Source organism: Rattus norvegicus, chromosome 20, assembly GCF_021556685.1.
Source record: "Rattus norvegicus strain SHRSP/BbbUtx chromosome 20, alternate assembly SHRSP_T2T, whole genome shotgun sequence".
NCBI lineage: Eukaryota > Metazoa > Chordata > Mammalia > Rodentia > Muridae > Rattus > Rattus norvegicus.
This window is the reverse complement of record NC_141553.1, coordinates 22,274,549-22,296,116: the sequence shown is the minus strand read 5'-3', so window position 1 is coordinate 22,296,116 and position 21,568 is coordinate 22,274,549. Positions and strand designations below refer to the sequence as shown.

The 21,568-nt window shown below is 47.5% G+C and overlaps 2 protein-coding genes across 12 annotated transcripts in view; one reads left to right on the top strand and one right to left on the bottom strand.

Annotated features, from left to right (window-relative positions):
* Reep3 (receptor accessory protein 3) overlaps positions 1-14,523 on the bottom strand; it is an 82,460-nt gene extending 67,937 nt beyond the window's left edge. Inside the window, exon 1 of one of the 2 annotated variants that reach the window (XM_087597181.1) lies at positions 14,359-14,523. In XM_087597181.1, coding sequence (XP_087453307.1) covers positions 14,359-14,390 — 32 coding nt within the window. In that variant the 5' untranslated portion in view covers positions 14,391-14,523. The remainder of the gene's footprint in view (positions 1-14,358) is intronic. The other variant, NM_001106386.2, reaches the window with a different exon arrangement.
* Positions 14,060-21,568, top strand: part of Jmjd1c (jumonji domain containing 1C) — a 162,155-nt gene continuing 154,646 nt past the window's right edge. For 5 of the 10 annotated variants that reach the window (XM_087596798.1, XM_087596789.1, XM_087596788.1 and 2 more), the window contains exon 1: positions 14,584-14,677. The gene's annotated coding sequence lies outside the window, so the exon portion shown is untranslated. Of the gene's footprint in view, positions 14,288-14,583; positions 14,678-21,568 lie in introns of those variants that run through there. The other 5 variants (XM_087596796.1, XM_087596784.1, XM_087596787.1 and 2 more) reach the window with 2 other exon arrangements.

Here is a 21,568-nt window from a genome sequence, read left to right as displayed (position 1 = left end):
CAGATATTCCATTTGCCACATGCTTTGCTTCTAATACTTTTGCAATAAATTCTGAAAAACCCAAACTTTGTCTGAGAGGGAGCACTTCTTTTTAACCATTTGAAAAATTATGTGTGTGCGCATGCGCATGTGCATGTACTGCTATACGTGTGTGCAGGTCAAAGGTGTCTGTTTTCTCCTTCTACTATGTGAATCCCAGAGATGGGGTTGAACTCAGACCCTCAGGCTTGGTGCTAAGCACAGTCATCTGCTGAGTCATTTCTTTTTTTTTTTTTTGGTTCTTTTTTTCCGGAGCTGGGGACCGATCCCAGGGCCTTGCGCTTCCTAGGTAAGCGCTCTACCACTGAGCTAAATCCCCAGCCCCTGCTGAGTCATTTCGATGGCCCTGGGGGGCTTACTTCTTTACAGGCCACTGACTGCTTCTTGGTAAGTTTCCGAGATCTTTTTTTAAAGGCTCAGATTGCATGTTTTAATATCACTAGATAGCCAAACCAACAGCATTTTTACTTCCATGTTTTAAAATGGTGGTCTTTGGTAGCTCAGTCCCATGACAGTTTCTGACAAAATCCAGCATAAAAGTTTAAAAGTGTGACTGCATGTTCTTTACACAGAGGAGCCCGTGGAAATAGGGACACCCCACCTATCCGAGATCCATTCAATCAGACTCTTTGGGAGTGGAGTTTGGGAAAACACTTTTTTTTTTTAAACAAGCTTCCAATAAGCTATAGTACTTCAGAGCTCCAAGAATGTGCCACCTGCTTTGTGACAGGCTCTCATTAGGTTGCCCAGGCTGGTTTGGAAAGTGAGGGCTCAAGTGAGCCTCTGACTTCAGCCTCCAAAGGGGTGGGTGGGTGTCCCTGCACAGTTCTATTCTGATGAGGCAGGCACTCAGCATCAGTAAGAAAGTGTCTGTGATGCTAAGAAGGGGTTCAGCAGCCACAAGAAAATGGATTTTGCCAGCACTGGGTGGCACAGAGGCAGAGAGGCAGAGGCAGGCGGATCTCTGGCAGTCTGAGGCTAGCCTGGCTAACATCTTACAAGACAGCCAAGATCACAGATTTTGAGACAGAGAGATCCTGTCTCAAAAAACAAACAACAGAAACAACAATAACAACAAAATTGGAACTGAATGTTCTCCTTTAGGAATACTACAACACTGAAAATAACTTAAAGATGTTTTAAGAGGTCAAAGCCACAATTCTACCAGTGGTATTTCTCAAATGAAGTAATGTTAGAACTGCTTTTCTGGCCCCAACCTGTAATTTTAAACCATCTCATCTTACAGGATTTATTTTTAGATAGTGAACAAGGCAATCTTCTCAGACAGGGTCTCATCCAGTTCAGGGAGGCCTGGAACTCCTGATTTCTCCAGCCTCCGACTCTGTAAAGTGTCAGGGGTACCTGGGCCTGTGACCAGGTCCCAGTTCAAGGTTGGAAAAACTCTTGTCTCTTTACCATAAAATTTTAAACTTGGTTCCCTGGATTAAAATGTGAGCAAAACACAGAGACTGAAAAACCACAGAAAAAAGAGAATCCAACCAGTTCTAGAGCGAATCTAGGTCATCCCCAGCCCGCATGGAGGGAATTCTCTCCAAGCTGAAAATGCCACATTTGCAGCGAGAGTTTTCACTTCTGAGGGACTGCAGCGTTACTGGGATGGGGGTGGAGCAGGCCTGGGGGGGGGTGGGGGGTGTAGAGGTGACTTTCCAAATTCCAATCCGATGTCCTAAAATTACAAATCTTTACACGCAGAGCTGCAAATGTACAGGCGGATGCCTCATATCCGGTTCTGGGTCCTCTGCCGCTCTGTGCATGTGTCATTTAGTGACCAAGTGAGCACAGCAGAGAGAATGAACAAGGAACAATGACTAGGCTAACAAGCCAAGTAAATCCTGGCCACCGGAGAGTGACAGATGTCCTAGCTAGGTCGCTCCTACAGTAGTGACCCTGGGGACAGTGCACACCTCTCCACATCATGTTTCCTTTCTTCATACACATGGAGCTCAGGGTGGTGGAGGAATAGGAAGCACCAGGGTTCCTCTCAGTTTCAGAGGCTCTCTTGCCGGAGCTACCCAGAACCCACTGCTAATGCTTCCACTTCTAACCCCGAGGAACTGTTCTAAAACAGATGTGCTCTGTGAGCTCTTTCCTTCCCTCCTCCCCTTGTCTCTTCCTTGACCTGCAGAGATGTGGACTGAACCCAGGACTTCATGCATGCAAGAGACATGGAGGCCTATCTCTAACTCAAGTTAAATTACTTTTAGGGGAGCACTGGGTAGTGTCTCAAGTAACCTGAGACTTTGGACAAGTCAACCACCCAAACAGACAAACAATATCATTAAAACACAAAGCCCAGGGCTGGAGAGATGGCTCAGTGGTTAAGAGCACTGACTGCTCTTCCAGAGGTCCTGAGTTCAAATCCCAGCAACCATGTGGTGGCTCACAACCATCTGCAACGAGGTCCGATGCCCCCTTCTGGTGTGTCTGAATTCAGCTACAGTGTGCTCATGTACATAAGTAAATAAATCATAAAAACACCCACAAAACCCACCGAGCACAGCCATTGAACAAAGAACATTAGTCTGCACTTCAATAGCCACCTTATCTCTTAGGGTTAGCCACATTAATTCACAAGGTTTCAAATACCAAGTTACTTTCCATGTGCTATCAGAGAGATAGATAAGAAAGCAACGTCTGGAGCTGGAGAAAAGGCGCAGTGGCTAAAGCATTTGTAGGAAGCAGTGAGGACTTAAGTGTGGATCCTCAGAGCCTAGATAAAAGCGGGGTGCAGTAGCCCAGACACAGATACAGCAAGAGGAGAGGCAGATACCAAAACATGGGTTAGGCTGGTGTACCCAGAGAACAGCAAGGACCAAAACCCACGGATGTCCTCTACTGTCCTCACCGACGCTGTGGCACGCACATGCCTCCACCCCAATATCTAAAAAGGTTAAAAAGAAAGAGAGAAAACTCTCATCTGACAAGGAGTGGAAATAAGGAAGAGAACATTTAACCAGCTAGCTGTGCATCCCCGTCTAGAACCTCAGAAACCCTTTGGATAAACCTCAAGTTGGACTTTCTTCACTGCACTTACACCAGCTTTGAGGAAAAGGACAAAAGACAGCCTGCCTGGCATCTTCTCAAAGGTTCTGGCCTTCTGTTCCAAGACTCGACTCGTCATGACAGGTGCGGCCCCTTCCCTGCCTCCATCTGTGCCCTGGCGTAGCATAGAACCAGCCCCTATACCAGCAAGAACATATGGGCTGGGACAGGACCAGCCTCTCCTTCCGGTGGTATCTGCCTCCTGCTTGCCTCAGCTCGCCCTGTTAGCTATGGCAGGGAGCAGCACCTAACCCACTCCCAGTGTTAAACACATCTCCGACGTAAGGGCTGACACAGAAGAAAGGATACAGGACACACGGTTTCATGTCGTATAGATGATAAGGCGAATTCCGCCAATCACTGAAACTTAGCAGGATGCCATAACCACCAATTGCTTTACCCCTCTCCACCTTCACGGCTAACTCATATCCTACACGGTGACGGACATCCGCTCAAAACCTGACTGGCCACATATGAGCAATCTAACTATGTGGAGGCAGTTAAAGATGCTGTCGTGTGATACACAGTCCTATCTGGCTTGCTTCATGCACAGCACCATAGTTCTCTGGATACCCCACCCCTACCCCAAAACAGAGAGCCATGTTCATGATTATATTCAGATTTATAGGCAGCTCGACCATTGTGTACATACCAGTACTACACACACACACACACACACACACACACACACACACACACACACACAGTCTTTCACCTATCATTCTCCAGAGGAGGCACACAAACAGTACAGTCAAGATCCTCAACGGGGTTCTACTTTGTATGACGTCATGGAGGACCACACACTGTTTTCATGAGGCTGGCAGTTAATGGTGAACAAGTTTAGAGGTTATAAAATTGTCCTTTACGGGCTGTCAAGTTGACTCAGTGGGTAAACGTGTCTACCTTTGCAAGCAAGCAAGCCTGATGGCCTGCATTTGATCCCTGGTACCCACATAAAAAGCTAGATGTGTCACGGTGGCTCATGGCTAGCTGGAACTCCAGTTCCAGGGGATCCGATACCATCTTCTGGTCTGTATGGGCTCTAGGCATGCACATGGGAAACAGATATACATGCAGGCAAGGCACCCCTAGACATTAGAATAAAGTAAGCAAACTGGATACGGTGTGAATCTGAAATCTACATTAGGACGGGAAATGGAGGCAGGATTGCCTGGCAGTTCCTGAAGCAGCTAGCCTGCAGTCCAGAGTACAGCACGCCAACAATTGAGACCCCTGTCAACAAGGTGAAAGGTGAGAGCACATATACTTGGTCCTTTACACACACCCCATACTATGACTTCAGCACCCCCGTGGGGCATTGGATCCTACCAGGAAACTTGGCAAAGTTGAGTGGGCTCAGAAACCCTGGTACCCACTTGCGGACGGTAGGAGTTTCCGTCCGCCCGACCAGATGGAACACGTGACCACAGCTCCACACGTAAGAAAGTGATCACTGATCACATAGCATAGAACACAGAGCTCTCCACGCTCATGAGGTACCTAGATGAGCCCTGAGCGGTTAGCCGGTGAGCTTCCCTTCCCAGACTATCCTTCCTGCAAAAGGTATTTAATCTCTGGTCGTCCGCCCTGAGGAAGTTACATGCACCCATTTTCCAGGATGAACAATCAGTAAACAGTAGGACAAGCAAGGACTGCCTCTCTCACCAAGAAGCACTGTAGGGGCCATGGAGGAAGCCTTTGTCCTACAGAGCGGCCACCTAAGTCTCCCGCTGGAGGCCGCTCCGCTGAAGGCCCCTCCTGGTCATCCAGCCCCTGAGCTAAGCTGGAGGACCCCTGGTCCCAGTCTCACTGCAGACCCGTGGGCCACCCATGCTCCCAACTCCACACAGTTTGCAGTGGAGACTGGACACTCCAGAGCTTGGGACCCCCTGACTCTTTGGCCTCAGCCTGCCTTGGTTCTCATCCGGGCTGAGGTCCCACTCCCTGCGCAGTGAATCCACGGCATTGGAACTTACTGCAAGCCCCCATGTAAATGTAGTCTGGCATTCTGCAGTTCTTCCGAGTGGAGTTAACGCCACCCCTCCCCCACTCCCCACAGCGGCTAGGTGTTAGGTGGAACCACATACCCCTCCTCCCACAGAATCATATTAAGAGAGCTATTTTGTTAATTTCCCCTTTAATCCAGTCCCTAAGATTGTTCCTGTGCCTCTGTCTGCATCCCTCTGCGTGTCTGAAGGTTGTGGTGTACGGTTAGGTATGCTGGAGACCAAAGCGCGGCTTTAGAGGGTGACCTTATTTGGAGACAGGGTTATTTACAGGGATAATCAGGTTAAAAGGAAATCAACGGAGCAGGCTGCAATCTGGGGTCAGTTTGGACCAGCAGCCATCCACTGCCCATCCGTGTGGAGATGAAGGGAGGGAATCAGAAGATGATAACACCAGAGGCGGCTAGCAAACCACCAGAAAGCAGAGAGGCTCCACAAAGATTCCCCCTCCGACCTCACGACCCGACTTCTTGTTACCTTGATCTCAGACTTCTGAAGTGACCTAGTTTGTAGTTTTCTGATCTGTCAGTGCCAGCAGGCCAGACTTCCCAGAAAGAAATGTGACCTGGTAAGAGGTTAATGAAGCTGTCCATGGCGGAATGACTGATTTGATTTATGTGTGCTAATAATTATTTCCCAAGACTGGCACATCGTTCCTTGAAAACATCAATGCGCATTCTGCACGAGGACGTCTGATCACTTCGTGACATGACATACTGGCTGGTATAAACCTATGGTCAACATCCTCCCTATGACTTGCACATATCTTCTTGCTAGCTTCTCTGTCACGCTGCTGATGCTGGTAACTGGGACGATGCCAACAAAATGGTAACCTATGGCTTCACATTTCTAATCCACGGAAGTCTGAATCAGAACGTGCTTGCTTGGTCCCATAAGCTTGAACACTTGGCACCTAGTTGTTGGAACTGTTTGGGAAGGACCAGGAGGTGTTGCCGTGTTGGAGGAGGTGTGTCTTGGTGCCTTACGAGTAGCCTGCCATCCCTAGTGCACTCTCTGCCTCTTGCTTATGGTTAGAGATGGAAGCTCTCAGCCCCTCCTCCTGCCGGGCCTTTGCTAAGCATCATGGGTACTAACCCTCTGGGACCATAAACCTGATTAAATGCTTTCCTGTATAGACTACTCTGGTTGTGGCCTCTTATCACAGCAATAGGAAAGTAACTAGCACACAATCCTGATATCGTTTTGTCTGCATGGTGCTGGGGATGGGACCCAGGGCGTGAACCTGTCAGGCATTTGCTTGACTGCAGCCGTGGGGGCTCACAACTGTAATCCCAGGGTTCAAGAGGCCGAGGCATGAAAATCTTGAGGTCAAAGCCAGACTGAGCTGCAGAGGAAGACCCTGTCTTAAACAAACACACCCCTCAAAACTAAACAACATACAAAGCACAGAGAGCCCCACCTCCAAGCTGCCTTCCAGACTCATGTAACTTCAAAGCTCTGCTGTGTCACATAGAAACTCAGAAAATATGGTGCGATACTGGGAATATTGTAAGACGATTTCTTGAATAATTCAGGAGTTTTATTACTCTTGAAAGCATCTCTATACGGCATAAAGAGAAAAAAAAAAAGATAGCATGGTTAGTAATTGTGTTTTCCACAGAGCATTCAGAGGACAATTCCGTCCTAGTGGATTTCCTAACATCAATGCAGGAATTCCAATGTCTCCTAGAAGGGTACCCGTACAGCACACAGTAAACAAGCCAGCCAATTTTAGACGGATGTGCTAGGCGGGTGACTATATTTGCTAGATTATTTCTACAGGACTTTCTGTAACAAGGGAACATTCTTTTTTTCCCCTTCTTTCTGAGACAGGGTTTCTCTGTGTAGCCCTGGCTGGCCTCAAGCTCACAGATATCCACCTGCCTCTATCTCCTGAGGGCTGTGACTAAATGTGTGTGCCACCATTGCCTGGCAAAGTGCAACCTTTGCACTGTCCACCAAAGTGGCCACCGAGACTGAGTAATTGGAGTTTGAAATTCACTTAATTAACTCATATCCTAGGACCCACATGTGCCCACACTGGCCATCATGGCTTCCAGGTTTGTTCTTTCTCATAGTTTTCCTTCCTTCCCTTTGATTCCCTTTGCTGTAGCCTGGAGGTTCTCAGTCAATAGCAATTCTGCATCTGAGGTGGCACACGTAGGGCAGCATCTAGAGACGTCTGGGGCTCTTAGAACTAGGGAAATGGGGTATGATGATATTGGTTTTAGTGTGCAGGAACCAAGAGTTCTGCTAAATACCCCACGATGCACAACACTCTCACGATGAAGTACGTAATCTCAAACACCAATAGTATAGAGGGTAAGTAAAGCTGGCATACGGCTGGAGTGTCTGCTCAGCCTGGAGAGCACTTGGCCTCTTACACAGGACTCAGGCTGGGTTTCTAGCATCAACATGGGACAAACTTCTGGGCTCTGTGGGTGCTAGGCACTCACACAGTACACACACACACACACACACACACACACACACACACACACACACACACAATTAAAGTCTAAGAAAACTTAACCTACTAAAAGGAACTTTTAAACTTTAAGCTAGGTGTGGTAGTTTGTTCTTATGATCTCGGTTCAGGAGGCTGAGGCAGGAGGATTGCTGGGAGTGTCAGGGTACATAGTCAGATGGTTACATAGTATAGTACAGTGACACTTTGTGGTCTGCTCCTTAGTTATCTTGATCACTAACCGACAATGCCATCTCGACTGCCACATTTTCCCTGTCTGTGGGACCTGGGTGACCTGGTATCTTCCCTGACTTTCCGTCACAGTGATGTTGCAGAAAACTCCACAGCCAGTTAACGTGGTGCACAAGAAGATTTTTTTATAATGGTTCTGTCAAACAGTCTTGATCATTCATCTTTCATTTACCTGGAAAAAAATATGTGGAAGAGTGTCTAGTACAAATGTGTAATCTAGGATCCAAAAAATAGAGAAAAAGGCTTGTTATTTGCAGGGGACCAGCAGTAACCTTGCCTCAGATGCTTATGCCCATTTTAACGGATTACTAAATATATATATATATATATATATATATATATATATACACATTATTATTTAAAGGTTTATTTATTCATGTATGAGTGCTCTCTTTTCAGACACACCAGAAGAGGACAACAGATCTCATTACAGACGGTTGTGACCCACCGTGTGGCTGTATGGGGAGTTGAACTCAGGACCTCTAGAAGAGCAATCAGTGCTCTTAACCGCTGAGCCATCTCTCCAGCCCCCATGTAAGTTATTATTAAAGCAAGGTTGTTGTAGAAAGTCTGAGGAGATGGTGAACAGCCGTAGCAAGAGCTGCTGATACAGGAGATGCAGACCAAGCCCTGGCTAAAGGACATCACGACTGAAGGGAAAATAGCAGTGTCGGTGGAAGGGGAAGGAAAGTCTAAGTGATAGAGTTTGGGAACATCTTGACAGGAGACAGAGTAGACACAGCGCACACAGCTTACTTATTTAAAAAAAAGTTCATTATTTTATGTGTATGGTGCTTTGACTTTATGCATGTATGGAGACCAAGTGCATGCTTGGTACCGGAGGTCCTAAGAGATGTCAGATCCCCCGAGACTGAAGTTACAGACCTGTGGGTACTGGTAATTGAACCCTAGTCCTCTGTAAGAGCAACAAGTGCTCCAAACCTGTGAGGTGTCTCTCCAGCCCCTCCTCTGAGGTATTCTTATGTGAAAGAGGGAGGGAACTGAAGAGTAGAGGAAAGTATTTAGCTAAATAAAGGAGTGAGAAACAATGACACTTAGGCAAGCTCACAAGGAACGCCAGGCAGATGGATAAAACAGAACATGCTGGAAAGAGGGGACATTGCTCGAGCAGTTTTAGTCTCCAAAGATATGTTTAGGTTGGCCTATGGGCACATCTGTGGGGGCAACATGATTTTTACCTGATGTAAGAAGACCCAGTCCATTGTGGGTGGCACCATTCCCTAGGTCCCGAAAACTTATATGAGAGGAGAAAGCCAGAGGAAAACAAGAAAAGATCACCCCCACCACCAAGTGTGGATGTGAAACTTTAAGTGCTTGCTTTAACTTTCTTGCAGTGATGGACTGTCACCTGGACTCATGAGTCAAAAATACGCTCTTCCTTCCCTCAGTTGCTATTTCTTGGGGGTGCTTGTCACAGCCATAGAAATGAAACCAGAACAAACAGTTGAAGAGAGCAGGAGGAAGTTGTTACTACTACTGCCAGATGCTATAATTATGGCAAAACAAAAATGAAAATGTGTTAATAAGTAAGAAGGAAACAGAGGACTCTTCATAATTCAATTGCATGAGAAGAGAGTAGTTACCAAACATCTGGATGGACGAAAAGTTAAGAAAGAACGGAAATCAACGTGTTTAAGAGCAGGGGTGTAGTTCAGTGGTAGAGCACTTGCCTAGCATGTACAAGGTCCTGCATTTGAGCTGCACTAAAGCCCACATTGCTGAGAACAAACAAAAAACAAATGGGAAATGCTACTAAAAGGTAGGGGAGATGGCTCAGTGGTCTATGCAAGCCTGAGGACCTGTGTTCAGATCCCCCCTGTCGCTCTAGTGCTAGGGAGGAGAAACAGGAGCATGGATCCCAGAGGTTTGCAGGCCAGCCAGCCTAGCCAACTGATGGGCTTCCAGGCTCAGAGGGATCCCGGATCTGAAATAATAAAGTGGAAAGCAACCGAGGAAGACATAGGATGCTGGCCACACGCACATGTACCTGCTCACGTACGTGCACACATCTCTATCCACCGCACACAGCACTAGAACTATGAACTGTCCATGAGAGACGTAAAATCAGATCAAAATATATTTCTTCCCAATATTAAATAGTCTGAGCTTCGTTATTGGGTAAGGGGCTCAGAGAAGACAAAGAAGAAATACACAGTAGTGGATGAAGCACATACAGGCTGTTGAAATAATAAGAGAATTAATCGGCAAATATTAGAGCAGTTATTCAACCTTGATAATAAGATATGAAATACAAAAGAAAAAGAGGCCCATCATACATATTAGGAAACAAAACAACAGTGTACGAATGTCAGGCTGTCTATTTATTTATTTTCGTCTTTCACTGTGTAGCCACGGGTGTCGGGAACTAACTCTGTAGACCAGGCTAACTTTGTACTCAAGAAAGCCTCTACCTCCCAAGTGCTGGGATTAAAGGCACAGGCTACTACTGCCAGGCTGCATCTTGATAAAGTTTTTGTGCTTTGTTGATGAAACAGAACACACGAATAACTTAGGCAAACAAATTTTCAGTTTCAGACCAATGATCATGAAAATATAAAGTTTCATTCAAAAATACTCCTCACATTCGTCTCCCTCTCCCTCAAGGTATGTATGTGAAGGATGCTGTCCGTGGTGGTTTGAATATGCTTGGCCCCAGGAGTTACAGTTTTAGGAGGTGTGACTTTCCTTGTTGGAGTGGGTGTGGCCTTGTTGGAGGAACTGTGCCACTGTGGGGTGGGCTTTTCTGAGACTTCCTTTGTAAAGGCAATTAATTCTGATTCTCTTAACCTTAGACTTAGTCTCAGGCAGACACTTTAGACAAAGGCACAAAGCAGCCACATTTCCCCACACAATTCCACAAAAAGTCTCTAGGTCAGAGGTTCAGTCCATTATCATCAAGGCAGGAAGCAAGGCAGCATCCAGGCAGGCACGGTGGCAGGAGGAGCTGAGAGTTCTACGTCTGGATCTGAAGGCTGCTAGAAGACTGGCTTCTTAGGAGGAGGGTCTCAAAGCCAAGCATTTTCAAAGCACCACAGACGCCCACTGCAGAACCCTACCTGTATTATGGCACTCCTTATAAAGTGTTATGGTATCAAATTCTGTATGCATAACTTTGTTATCTAAACACAGGCTCAGAGGGGGCTAAAGAAACATAAGATAGTCTAAAATTTAGTATGTAGGTATTTGGGGTGGGGAAGTATGTGCTTCTTTGAGCTGTAAGGAGCAACTGTCACCTATAGGATGGTTACTACCCATTAGATGCCGCATGTGGACATTATATATAAGAATGTGTCTTATCTTGTGGGGTGAGTCACTGTCAATAAGTGATAGAATTGATATTTGAAATTAGACAATCTGGTTTGAGGTTTGGTTTGTGTACAATGCTATCACAGATGCTAAGAAAAGTTAGGGAAGGGGGTGGTTCCCTCAATTGGCGAGTAATGCTTTCAGAACGTGAGGTACGGGCAGCGTATATGATTTAGTACTGTAAGATGTGCTTACATTGCCATTCCTTACAAGTTGCTCACCTCGGGGACTGGCTCAGTGGTTAAGAGCACATACATACTTCTGCAGAGGACCCAGGGTCTGGATTCAGTATTCAAATGGCAGCTCACAACCGCTTGTACCTCCTGTTTCACGGGATCTGACACAGCATTCTGACCTCGGGCTTTCTGCAGAAGCATGGTACACATACAAATACCCAGGCATACCCAGGTTCGCGCACGTACACACACACACACACACACACATGTACACACATGTACACACATGGTCCATTAAAAACTGCTAATTTATTGGTCACGTGACATTTAAGTAAGTTTTGTGACAATGAGGAAAGATGAGGAGACTTTGTGCTTTCTGGCCAAGTCTAATCCCTGTGTTCATCTAATCCCTGGGACTCACATGGTGGAAGGAACGTATTGATTCCTACAGGTTGTCCTCTGACCCCTATCCCAAAGACCACCCCAAAACAATAAATAATAATAATAATAATAATAATAATAATAATAATAATAAAAGGCAACTTAAGCTTAGGTGGGCTTGGTGTGTTCAGAGAGGCTACACAGTTATTAAGTGACATCTAAGTCGGAGTCTAAAGCCATCATTCTTTTTTTTTTTTTTTTTTCTTCTTTTTTTCCGGAGCTAGGGACCGAACCCAGGGCCTCGCGCTTGCTAGGCAAGCGCTCTACCACTGAGCTAAATCCCCAACCCCTAAAGCCATCATTCTTGTCCTCAGAGTTATACTTCAAGGTCTGCAGATTCCTCATTCATCTTGGGAGTTCGGGTTTACACAGGGTCCTCTGTCCCTTATGGAACTTCCAAAGGCTCACGCTGAGGAAACCGTCTGATCTTGTTTAGGCCCGGCTGGATGTTTCAGTAGGCCAGGAAGGAGATACATAAATAAATTTTATTTCAGTGGGAAGCGTGTGCCTAGGTCTGTGTAGCTATTAGGACAGCTTTCATGTTTAGAGACAACTCAAGCACAGACAGACAGAAACACACAGATGTTCCCTGACAAATGTGCCGGGCCCGAAGCTCATGACATACATCTCTTGACTCTTGACTAATACATGTTTTAATGACCTTTTTAAAAGTCCCATTTGTAGGCTTCCCCTTCACCCCAGACCTTAAATTCCACAGGATGGCCCAGCAGGAGTGCACCCTTTCCTCAGTGCTGGACTCAGTGTCTCTGGGATTACAAACTCTTCATAAAACCAAGGCAGCTCTTTCTCTTCCTGCTCGTCTGGCTTTCAGCCTGTGACCAACCCCGGGCTCCAATTTACACCAGTCCACCTATCGGGCATTTTTCCTTCTTCCTCCTTGGCAGTCTAGATTGGGTTTATTCTTCAAGGTCTATTTTGAATGTAATCTCTTTTGCCTTCTTTGATGACTCTCCAACCACAGATAATTTCTTCCTTGTCTAACACCAGGTATTACACTAGGTATAACCCTCATAAGACCTGACATTCTGACCTGTACAGTAGATATCTGGGAATGTGGAATGTCTGTCCCATTAAGGTCTCCTACGTGGTACTGACCTTTGCATGGGAGGCTGCACTAGAAACATATTTCCTTTCAACAATAGGAAATAAAATTCTTATGAATGCGAACTCACTCAAGCTGTCCCATAATTTTCCATCATTGCAAATGGTCAAAGAGATCAAAGGACAAAACCAGCTTTTTAGTGGGGGCATTTAGTTTGAGGGGCTACGCAAAAATAGTTGAGGGACTTCTGGTTGGCTAAGAAAGTATGCCTGGATTATGTGGAAACGAGAAGATTGCCCCGGAAAAGGCTAAACATAATTTGAAGGCACCTGTGGTATAACTTTATTTGTTTGTGGTTTTAAGATGAACACAAGAAGTTAGGAGGCTTCAAAGGACATTTTATGAAAGGTCGAGTTTTGAATGCATTGCAAATTAGGTAACCTAGTTCACTTCCAAATGAAATAAAAGTAAGTTAGAAAATTTAGCTCCTTCTCCATAGTGAAATAATAATGATAATAATAATAATACTACCCAAGTAATGTAACTTTCTCCCTACAAATTATAAGCTAATCAGCGAGGCCTGTTAACCTCATATAAACATTTCATTAAGGTACTCAGATGACATTACTGCTACATGAATAATGAATCCCCGTCCCCAGGCTCCACCTAATTTACTGGCCTTTATTTGGTGGCTTTGCTTTAGAGCACACAGGGTAAGGTGGAAGATGGGAAGAGAACCGGTTTAACTTGTATCCAAATACCTTTGCAGATTATAAACAACTCAACTTTTTCCCCCTCTTCGCATCCGCAGCTCTCGTTTGTATCACAATCAATGAATAGATGAGATGACCCGAACAAAAGGGACTAGCACCTGCGCCTTCCGCGTCGCAAACATTTCTTCCCACACAGGGCCCTCCTGGTCAGGGTTTGGCCGACCTTTCTAGAGCAAGCTCCTTCGCGGGTCACCTCGGGACCCCTGAGCACGACTCTGCAGCCTGGGCTCTGACACGGATCTCTCCTCCTCCTCCTCCTACACGTGACCAAGCGGCGTGCGCCGCGGACAGACACCGCAACGCGGTAGACCTGGTGACAAAGGCTCGGGCGCATCCGGAGCCCCGCCGGCCTCCCGCGCTCAGCGTCGGCGGAGCCTGCGCAGGGCGGTGCCGCGCAGCGCGGGCCGCGGGAGCGGGAGCGGGAGCCGCAGCCGGGAGCGCGCCGCGGAGCCGAGCAGAGCCCGCCGCGCGCAGCGCCGGGCAGCGGAGGAGCCGAGGAGCCGAGGAGAGCAGCCGAGGAGCGGAGGGGAGGCCGAGGAGAAGCGGAGCAGAGCCCGCCGCGCGTCGGGGAGCGGCTCCACGGAGCAGAGCCCGCCATCCGCCCGCCAGGCAGTCTGCCCGCCCGCGCTCTGCTGTTCCCAACACCGCCGCCCCGGAGCCCCGCAGCGACTCGGACACGGGTGAGCAGGCCGCGGCCCGTGAGCTCGGCCCCGGCAACCGGGCCCCGAGCGCCTTCCCCGCCCGTACTTACACCACGGCTCGGGAGATCATCCAGGACACCATCTTTTCGGCCGCTGGGCCGCTGACCGCAGGCCGCGCGCTCCTAGCTCGCGCTCCCCGGGGCCGCGCTGGCGCCCTCGGGAGCCGGCCCGGTGTGTGCGCGCGGTGCCCGGAGCCGCCCGGAGCCCGGTCCCCCGCCCGTCCGCCCCCGCCCGCGGCCCCGCCGGCCCTGCCGGCCCCGCCCCTGCGCTCCGCTGATAGGCGGCGGCTACGGGACCCCGGCGGGCGCTGCGCTCCACCGACCTGCGCGGTCACCTCGCTTCCCCGGGCCGGGGGACGCCGGGCGGGCGGTGAGAGCGCGTGGGAGCCGAGGCCGGGGTTGGGGGAGCCGGGATTGGGAAGTGTCTGGCTAGGTGCGGCTCCGGTGCACACCGAGGCTGGGTAGTCAGGGCCTACCACAGGCCCGGGTTGGCACCGCGAGGCTCGTGGTGCAATGCAGGGGCCAAGGGAGAGCGTCGGGGGTCACGTTTGGAGTGATGGGTTTGCAGGGATGGCGAGGCTGCTCTGGGCTCCCTGGGGTACCTTTTCCATCAGCATCAGCCAACTCCTGAATTGCCTGCCACAGCCTAAAACGTGGACCCAGGATTTCCGACCCGTGCTGTTGTTTACAAGTGTCCTTAATTTTTCTGTCCTCTCTCTGTGTGTGTGTGTGTGTGTGTGTGTGTGTGTGTGTGTGTGGTGTTACCTCTTCCACTGTCCAAAAATTTAAATTTTGGCGTGAGAAGTGCTGGATTGGGAGAATGACCTTTAAGTTACTGTAGGTGTTTCTCCCCTTGGTCCCCTGGTGGAAGCAATAGTAAAAGTTCTCTAAGCTAGGAAGAATAATGTCTGTAATGCGGGGCTTGGAGCCTTTAATTAAAGTACTAGAAAATATGATGGCTCATTCTGGGACATACTGTAATTTAATCTTTTTGTTCCCCAGTTTCCCCATAATAAAAAGAGGCTAATAATACTCTAGCTTACCTCCTGCTTTTCAAGGATGATGTAAGGTATTGCTAATTAATGTGTTTAGGAAGGACTCGGATTTGCCTGGGATGGTATCAAGGGACCAGAATAGGTTACTGTGAGTTCCTTTTAGTCCAGGAGGCCTATACATTAAGAATTTTGGTCATTAGAGAACGCAGCAGGCGAGGCATGGGGGTGATCTCTTGTGATCCCAGCACTTTGGAGGCCGAGGCCTGCCGGATTTCCTTCCACAGAACCAGGAAGAAGCTCGAGCTGCCTTCTGCTCTTTGATTCCTTTTGCTTATTCGAAATAAGAACGCGTTTATTTCATGGGCTGGAGCGATAGTTTGAGGTATTTAGTTTGACCATTATTCAGCGTTATTGGGAAGTTATGTTTACCGTCTAAGCACTTTTTTTTTCTGGCACATGCCTTCCATGTCCTTCCATGGGCAGAGGTCCTATAATGTCTTTATTTTACAGCCCTTCCGTTCTCACCCTTCATATACCTTCCCCTTCTTTCTTTCCTGAACCAAGCTGTAAAATCATGCCTTTGACGGAAGTTCATCTTTTTTTTTATTCCACATTCTCTACCTTTCTGACCCCTTAATTCCCCCTCCCCCAACAATTATATACATTTTCGCGCCCCCCCCCCCAAATTATTTTTTAAGTTTCTGGACTCCTCTCACTCTCCGGCATTTAGTGTCTTCTCCTTCTTTTGCCGTGATGGTTCTTGTTATTGTTTGCAGGACACGGCCCCCTTGTTCCTATTTCGAAAAGCCTTGGGTTGTAAACCACCTACCCTGTGTTGCTACAGTGTTGTTGAGTCATCCTGCCGCCCCAGACAGCCCAGGAGTGTTGATTCTCTTTGGTACCATGGAAACGGAGGTTTAGAGAACTTAACTCTTTAGCCAGTGATCGCATAGTTCATGGGTAATAGAGCTGAACTCCAGTACCGTGACTAAGACCAGAGTTGGGTGGGAGGTAGTTGGTCCAGGGGGATTGCTCTCTAGGGGAAAATTAGCAAGCTTTTCTCTTTTCTTAGTGGTTGTGATTGGCATTAACCACTAGCAGGTGTTGATGGGTTTGGGGATGCTGTGCACTCTGCTGTGTGTGGGACATCCTGAACAAAGACTCGTCCTGTGTTCTTCCTGGCTTAGGAGTAGCGTGCTTGGCATTCCTGTAATATTTGTAATTATCTGAGCCTGAATTTCCACTTTATAAAGTCAGAGTTTTAACCAAGACTGGAGTTTCTTGTCTGTTTCTGCACACCCCTGTTGTGTAAATTAAGGGAAGGTTGTGCTCACAACTTGAGTGGAAATTGCTGACAGTTTTGCCACGTCCAGTCATTCCCAGGTTTGCAATGCAGTCACGTCCCGTTACTAATCATTTTGTTCCCATCATTCATATGTTGGCAGGCCTTTTTATAACTTTTTTTTTTCATTCTCCTTTCCACTTACCGTTTTATCATTTAGATGATTTGTTTGAAGCTGCCTGTCCCAGGAGTTATTTATTTCATTTCAGAGCGGCAGTGTGTTACTGAAGGACCAGGTGGAAGTTGATATGGCTGAGATCTATTGACCTAAATAAGAGTCAGTCCATCCAAGGAGGAGCCTCTTGTGGGAAAGCGCCCAGCTTTTAGAGGTGGCTGCTTGCTGGTGGTTGCTGGACCTCAGATACTTGAGATCTGCTAATTGATGGCCATTAGATACATGCTTTAGTCCTATGTGAGAAAAGGGAATATGGTGTCTTCTGCCCAGCTGTGTGTGCGTGCGGGTGCACATGTGCACGAACCTCTCCCACGAACCTGTGCTGCTTGCACCAAATGAAATGAAGGCCAGAGGGTGTCAGGCATCCTATCTTGTTGCTCTCTGCTTTATTCCTTTGAGGTAGGGTTACTGTGACCTTGGAGAATTCATGTTTTCAACTAGGCTGGTCCCCTGCAAACCCAATGGATCCTCCCTTCTCTGCCCCTCACCCCATGCACTGGGGTTATTATAAGACCGTGGGTAACCAAGTCCAGCTTATGGGGCCGGGCCACGATGTGGGTGAGTGGAGTGGGGATGCTGGGGTTGGAACTCTGGCCTTCACGGTCGAGCAGCAGGCATGTTTAACCACTGAGCCTTCTCTAGCTCTGAGTAGCTTGTATAATGTCTTACTTGGCTTTCCTGCTACCTTTCCACAGAGAAGCTAGGATACACTTAAAGCTTTTTTTTTTTTTTTTTTAAAGATTTTAGCTCTAGCATGTTGTGTGTGGAGCGCATCCTTCCTGGTGCTGTGCCTGGACACTGTTGTGTGGAGACTGAGCTCAGTCTTGGTGGGAAGCCGTGTATGTAGGCCCCAGGGCGTTTTCTCTGGAGACCTCTTTTAGTAGTAACTCGGTGAATGGTGAGTCACTGCTAGTTTTGTTTTGAATGAATATGTTAATGGATGGTGATCAAATGTAAAGGGCTTTAAGACTCTTAAAAGTCTCCCACTCTCACTGCCACATCCTCCTTTAGTTGTCCTAGGAGATAGTGGAATTCACATCTCTTTGCATGTTAAAGGAGCTCGCTTATTCGAAAATCAACCGAGAGCTGGAAAGTACCTGAGGCCCCGGGAGCCCTGGGCGCAGAGCAGAATTACAGGGTGCAGAGATAGTATCGAAAGTCCTGTAATTATTAATGAATATGTTAATGAGACTGAATACTGGGTCACCTTCCCATTCCTAATAGGGAAGTATTTTTAAATAATTGAAAATACTTTCATCTGTAAAAAGGCTAAAATTACCAGATTACCTTAATAGTAACTCAGAGAGGAGTGGTAGAGCAGAAGCAACCGTTTTCTATCTGCTCCAGATGAACCCCTCCCGGCCTGCCTCTTTTTCAGCCATTTTCCTTTGGGTGTTCTGGTTCCAGCAGAGTTAGAGTTAGGCATCCCGCAGGGGACTGAGCCTTATGGAGGTAATGCTGGAAGTGGAGTGAAGATGCATTAGAACAGGCAGACTACGTAGGGAATGACATAGTCAGTACCGGTATTGATGAGAGGCACCATGAGATCACCTTGGGGAAAGCAAAAGGTCTTTGATGGCTAGCTAGCTCTCGTCTTTGCTGGCTGGCTCTCCAGCTCTTGGCAGCTCGCTCAGCTGCCTGGGAGTCAGCATTGTCTCAGGTCTTTACATTTAGGAAATGGCCTCACCTGAAACCTGGATTGAGACCAAAGAGCTTTCCCCCCCCTCTTCCTGGTTAAAAAATGATACCGTGTCAAGTGGCTCTGACACTCGTCGTATACCTGAGGCACGCTTGACACATGTGAAACACAGTAGAGCGAATGAATCCTTACTTCCTCGTTCTTTGAACTGCAGATTTGTGAGTTCAGAAAGCTGGAGTCTGTGACCTAATTTTCAGAAAGCTAAAATATTTGATAATTCTTTCCTAGGACTACTTACCGTTCCAACAGAAAATTAAAAATATTTATGTGATGCTGTGCTGTGATTTGAAGCACACGAAGTCAAGCTGGAATGTGAGATGGTGGGAATGTAGTCCTTGGCTTCACTTTGGCCATCCAGCTCCCTTCAGAAAATCTACTTTTTATTTAAGTTCTACCGAATAGAAGGAACGAATTATGTAAGCGCCTTCCCCTGGAGAAGATACATACGGAGAGGCTTCTGTTATATCTGCCTTAAAAAAAAAAAATAGCAGATTTGCTATGTTCTGAAATCCCTCACCTCCTTCTTGCTAATAGCTTGAGGAACACTCTTAGGTGTAAAGTGTTTTAATGGATAGCTTCTTGCCAGATAAATATAAGGAAATCAGGAAGCCACCATTTCATGAACAGAGATGCAAAAATCTTCAACAAGAGACTAAGCAAATGGAGGCCAACAATGTCTGAACCATAGTTGTGCATCGCAACAAAGTGGGGCATCCCAGGTGGACAAGTCTGAGGTGGCACCAAAAAGAAAAAAACAAAAAAAAAAAACAAAAAAAAAAAAACACTTGGATTACTCTTCAGACATCAAGAAGCTAAGAAAGAAAAGCAATATGGTCATAGCGAAACAGGCAAGCAAAACCACTTGACAGGTCCGAGAGCAGTTCCTTATGACAGTGTTCTCTGAACAGGGATGGAGGAGGAGGGTTTGCTGATCAGATAAGAACAGCAACCAAACCGTAGATGATCAGAGTTCATGGTGAAGAGCTGGGTGCTTTCTGGCTAGGGGAAGGAGAAAGACAGATACCACCATCAACATTGCGTAACAGCAATGATTAGAAAATAGGCCAAAGATCTGAGACACCTTGCCAAGGAGGAAATAACCAGGACAAACAAGCTTGCGAAAGCGCCCCACCCCCACCTGTCGCAGGCTGACAAGGTACAGGGGGGGTGCATTCTGTACCTGTGAGCGAGGCCAGGTTCACAGCACTGGGGCCACTGTGCTAGCCAGGCACACAAAGGAAGCAGCCCACTGACCTATGGCATGGCCAGACTGAAAGACAGTTTCTTCCAAATCAAATGTGCTCTGAACTGTTGGCCCGGTGATCTCGCTGTTACAGGGGAGCTTCATTCATTCATTCACTGTTGTCGAAACGCCCATGCGACCAAGATGTCCGTTACTTAGGTGGTCCAGATAAATTGTAGTAAGCTCAGACAGTGCTGGAGGAAAGGAAACAGTTTGGCCCAGGAAACCTCACTCTACACTCTTATGAAAGAAAGACTTCCTGAGAAGTCTGCGTACCGTGTGACTTCAAGCATGTGATCTGAAAAGGCAGAACCCATGCACAGCAAAGACCCTTGGCTCTCAGAGCTAGGGGGTGGGTGAGGGCTGAACAGATTTGAAACACAAGAAAACGTTTCTGTCCTTGTCCCGCAGTGGGTCGAAGGCGCCACGATACCTGCGTTAACATCTGTGGATGTATAAGATCCATAAGGCCCTATTTTATCTGTCAGATGTGGAGTTTGAGTGAAGAGGATGTGTCCGTGTGCCCTACGGTTGGCGTCGACATGCCTCTCTTAGCTGTATTAGTATTTCAAAACCCCCCATTCTTCCCGCTGCCTCAGGGTTTCTCACATGTCCATCAGATTCCAGCTTTCTTTCTAAATCCTCGCCTTTTAAAAAAAAGTCGCTTCTCATTCTTACTTGTCACGTTTCCCCTCTGTGATGTCAATCAAATTAATCGTAGCAAATCCTTGCTAAGAAGTTGATTGGGCTGGTGAGGTGACTCAGCAGGTTGAGATGCTTGTAGGAAGGCTGGCAGCCTGAGTGTGACCGCCAGGACACGTGGGGGTGGCGTGGGGGGTGGGGAGAGCGCTGCCTACTACAGGTGGTCCTCTGATCCTCACACGGATGCTGTGCACGGATGCTGTGCACACAGCGTAGGTGCACAGGCAAATAGTGGTTGTGAATGGGGGGGTGTGAGTGGAGGGAAGAGCACCACGTGTGTTCGCATGTTAATCAGGTTTGTCAGCTCCTAGGAGAATGTTTTTCTACAAGACAGGGCCTCATTATGTATCTCTGGTTGGCCTGCAACACAGTCTGTAGACCACATTGGCCTCTTAACTTCCTGTCTTCTGTCTCCTGAGTGCTAGGATTAAAGACTGTACCCAGCCCCGGTGTGTTGATTATTAAGGAAACCGGCTAGGCTAAAAGGTTCCCCACTGTATTGCTGACTGTGTGCTGATGCTCACGGGTTGTCTGTGGAGAATGTGAAGGTGAATTTAAATATCTCTGGGGTCAGCTTGCACGCGTTTTCAAATTTCCATGGACGCCAGCTGGGCTTTTGATTGTGCCTTCCTCTCGGAGACACCCCTGGCCCAGGCCTGCTGTTTCAGACTATATCTCCTGGTTCTTAACCTTTCCTCTGCACTTTCAAAGCTGACTCTATTGGTTGTGTCGCAAACTTGTGTGTGCAGGGCCTCTATTTAAATCACGTTTGATGCTGCCTGAATCGGTTCTGTGCTTGCTCCAGGTCAGCCATCTTGTAATCTCTAGTTGGTTTGGGGTTCAGAAACTGTTAAACCACATCAGAACTAGAGTTAGAGTTAGTTACGTTAGAGGGTGGCTGTGGTTACTGTAGACCTCTGGGTTTGTGATCTATTACTAAGCTCTCAGTCTCCCCTTAGCCCAGGCCTGGAAAAGGGAAGCCCCATGCTTCCCTCAATTTCCATTCTTCCTGCCCTGAGAGTCTTGTCTTCATCCTCCTCCTATCTCATTCTGAGACTCACTGGAAACACTCTTGATCCCTCTCATACCTTTATAGGACCCCCAC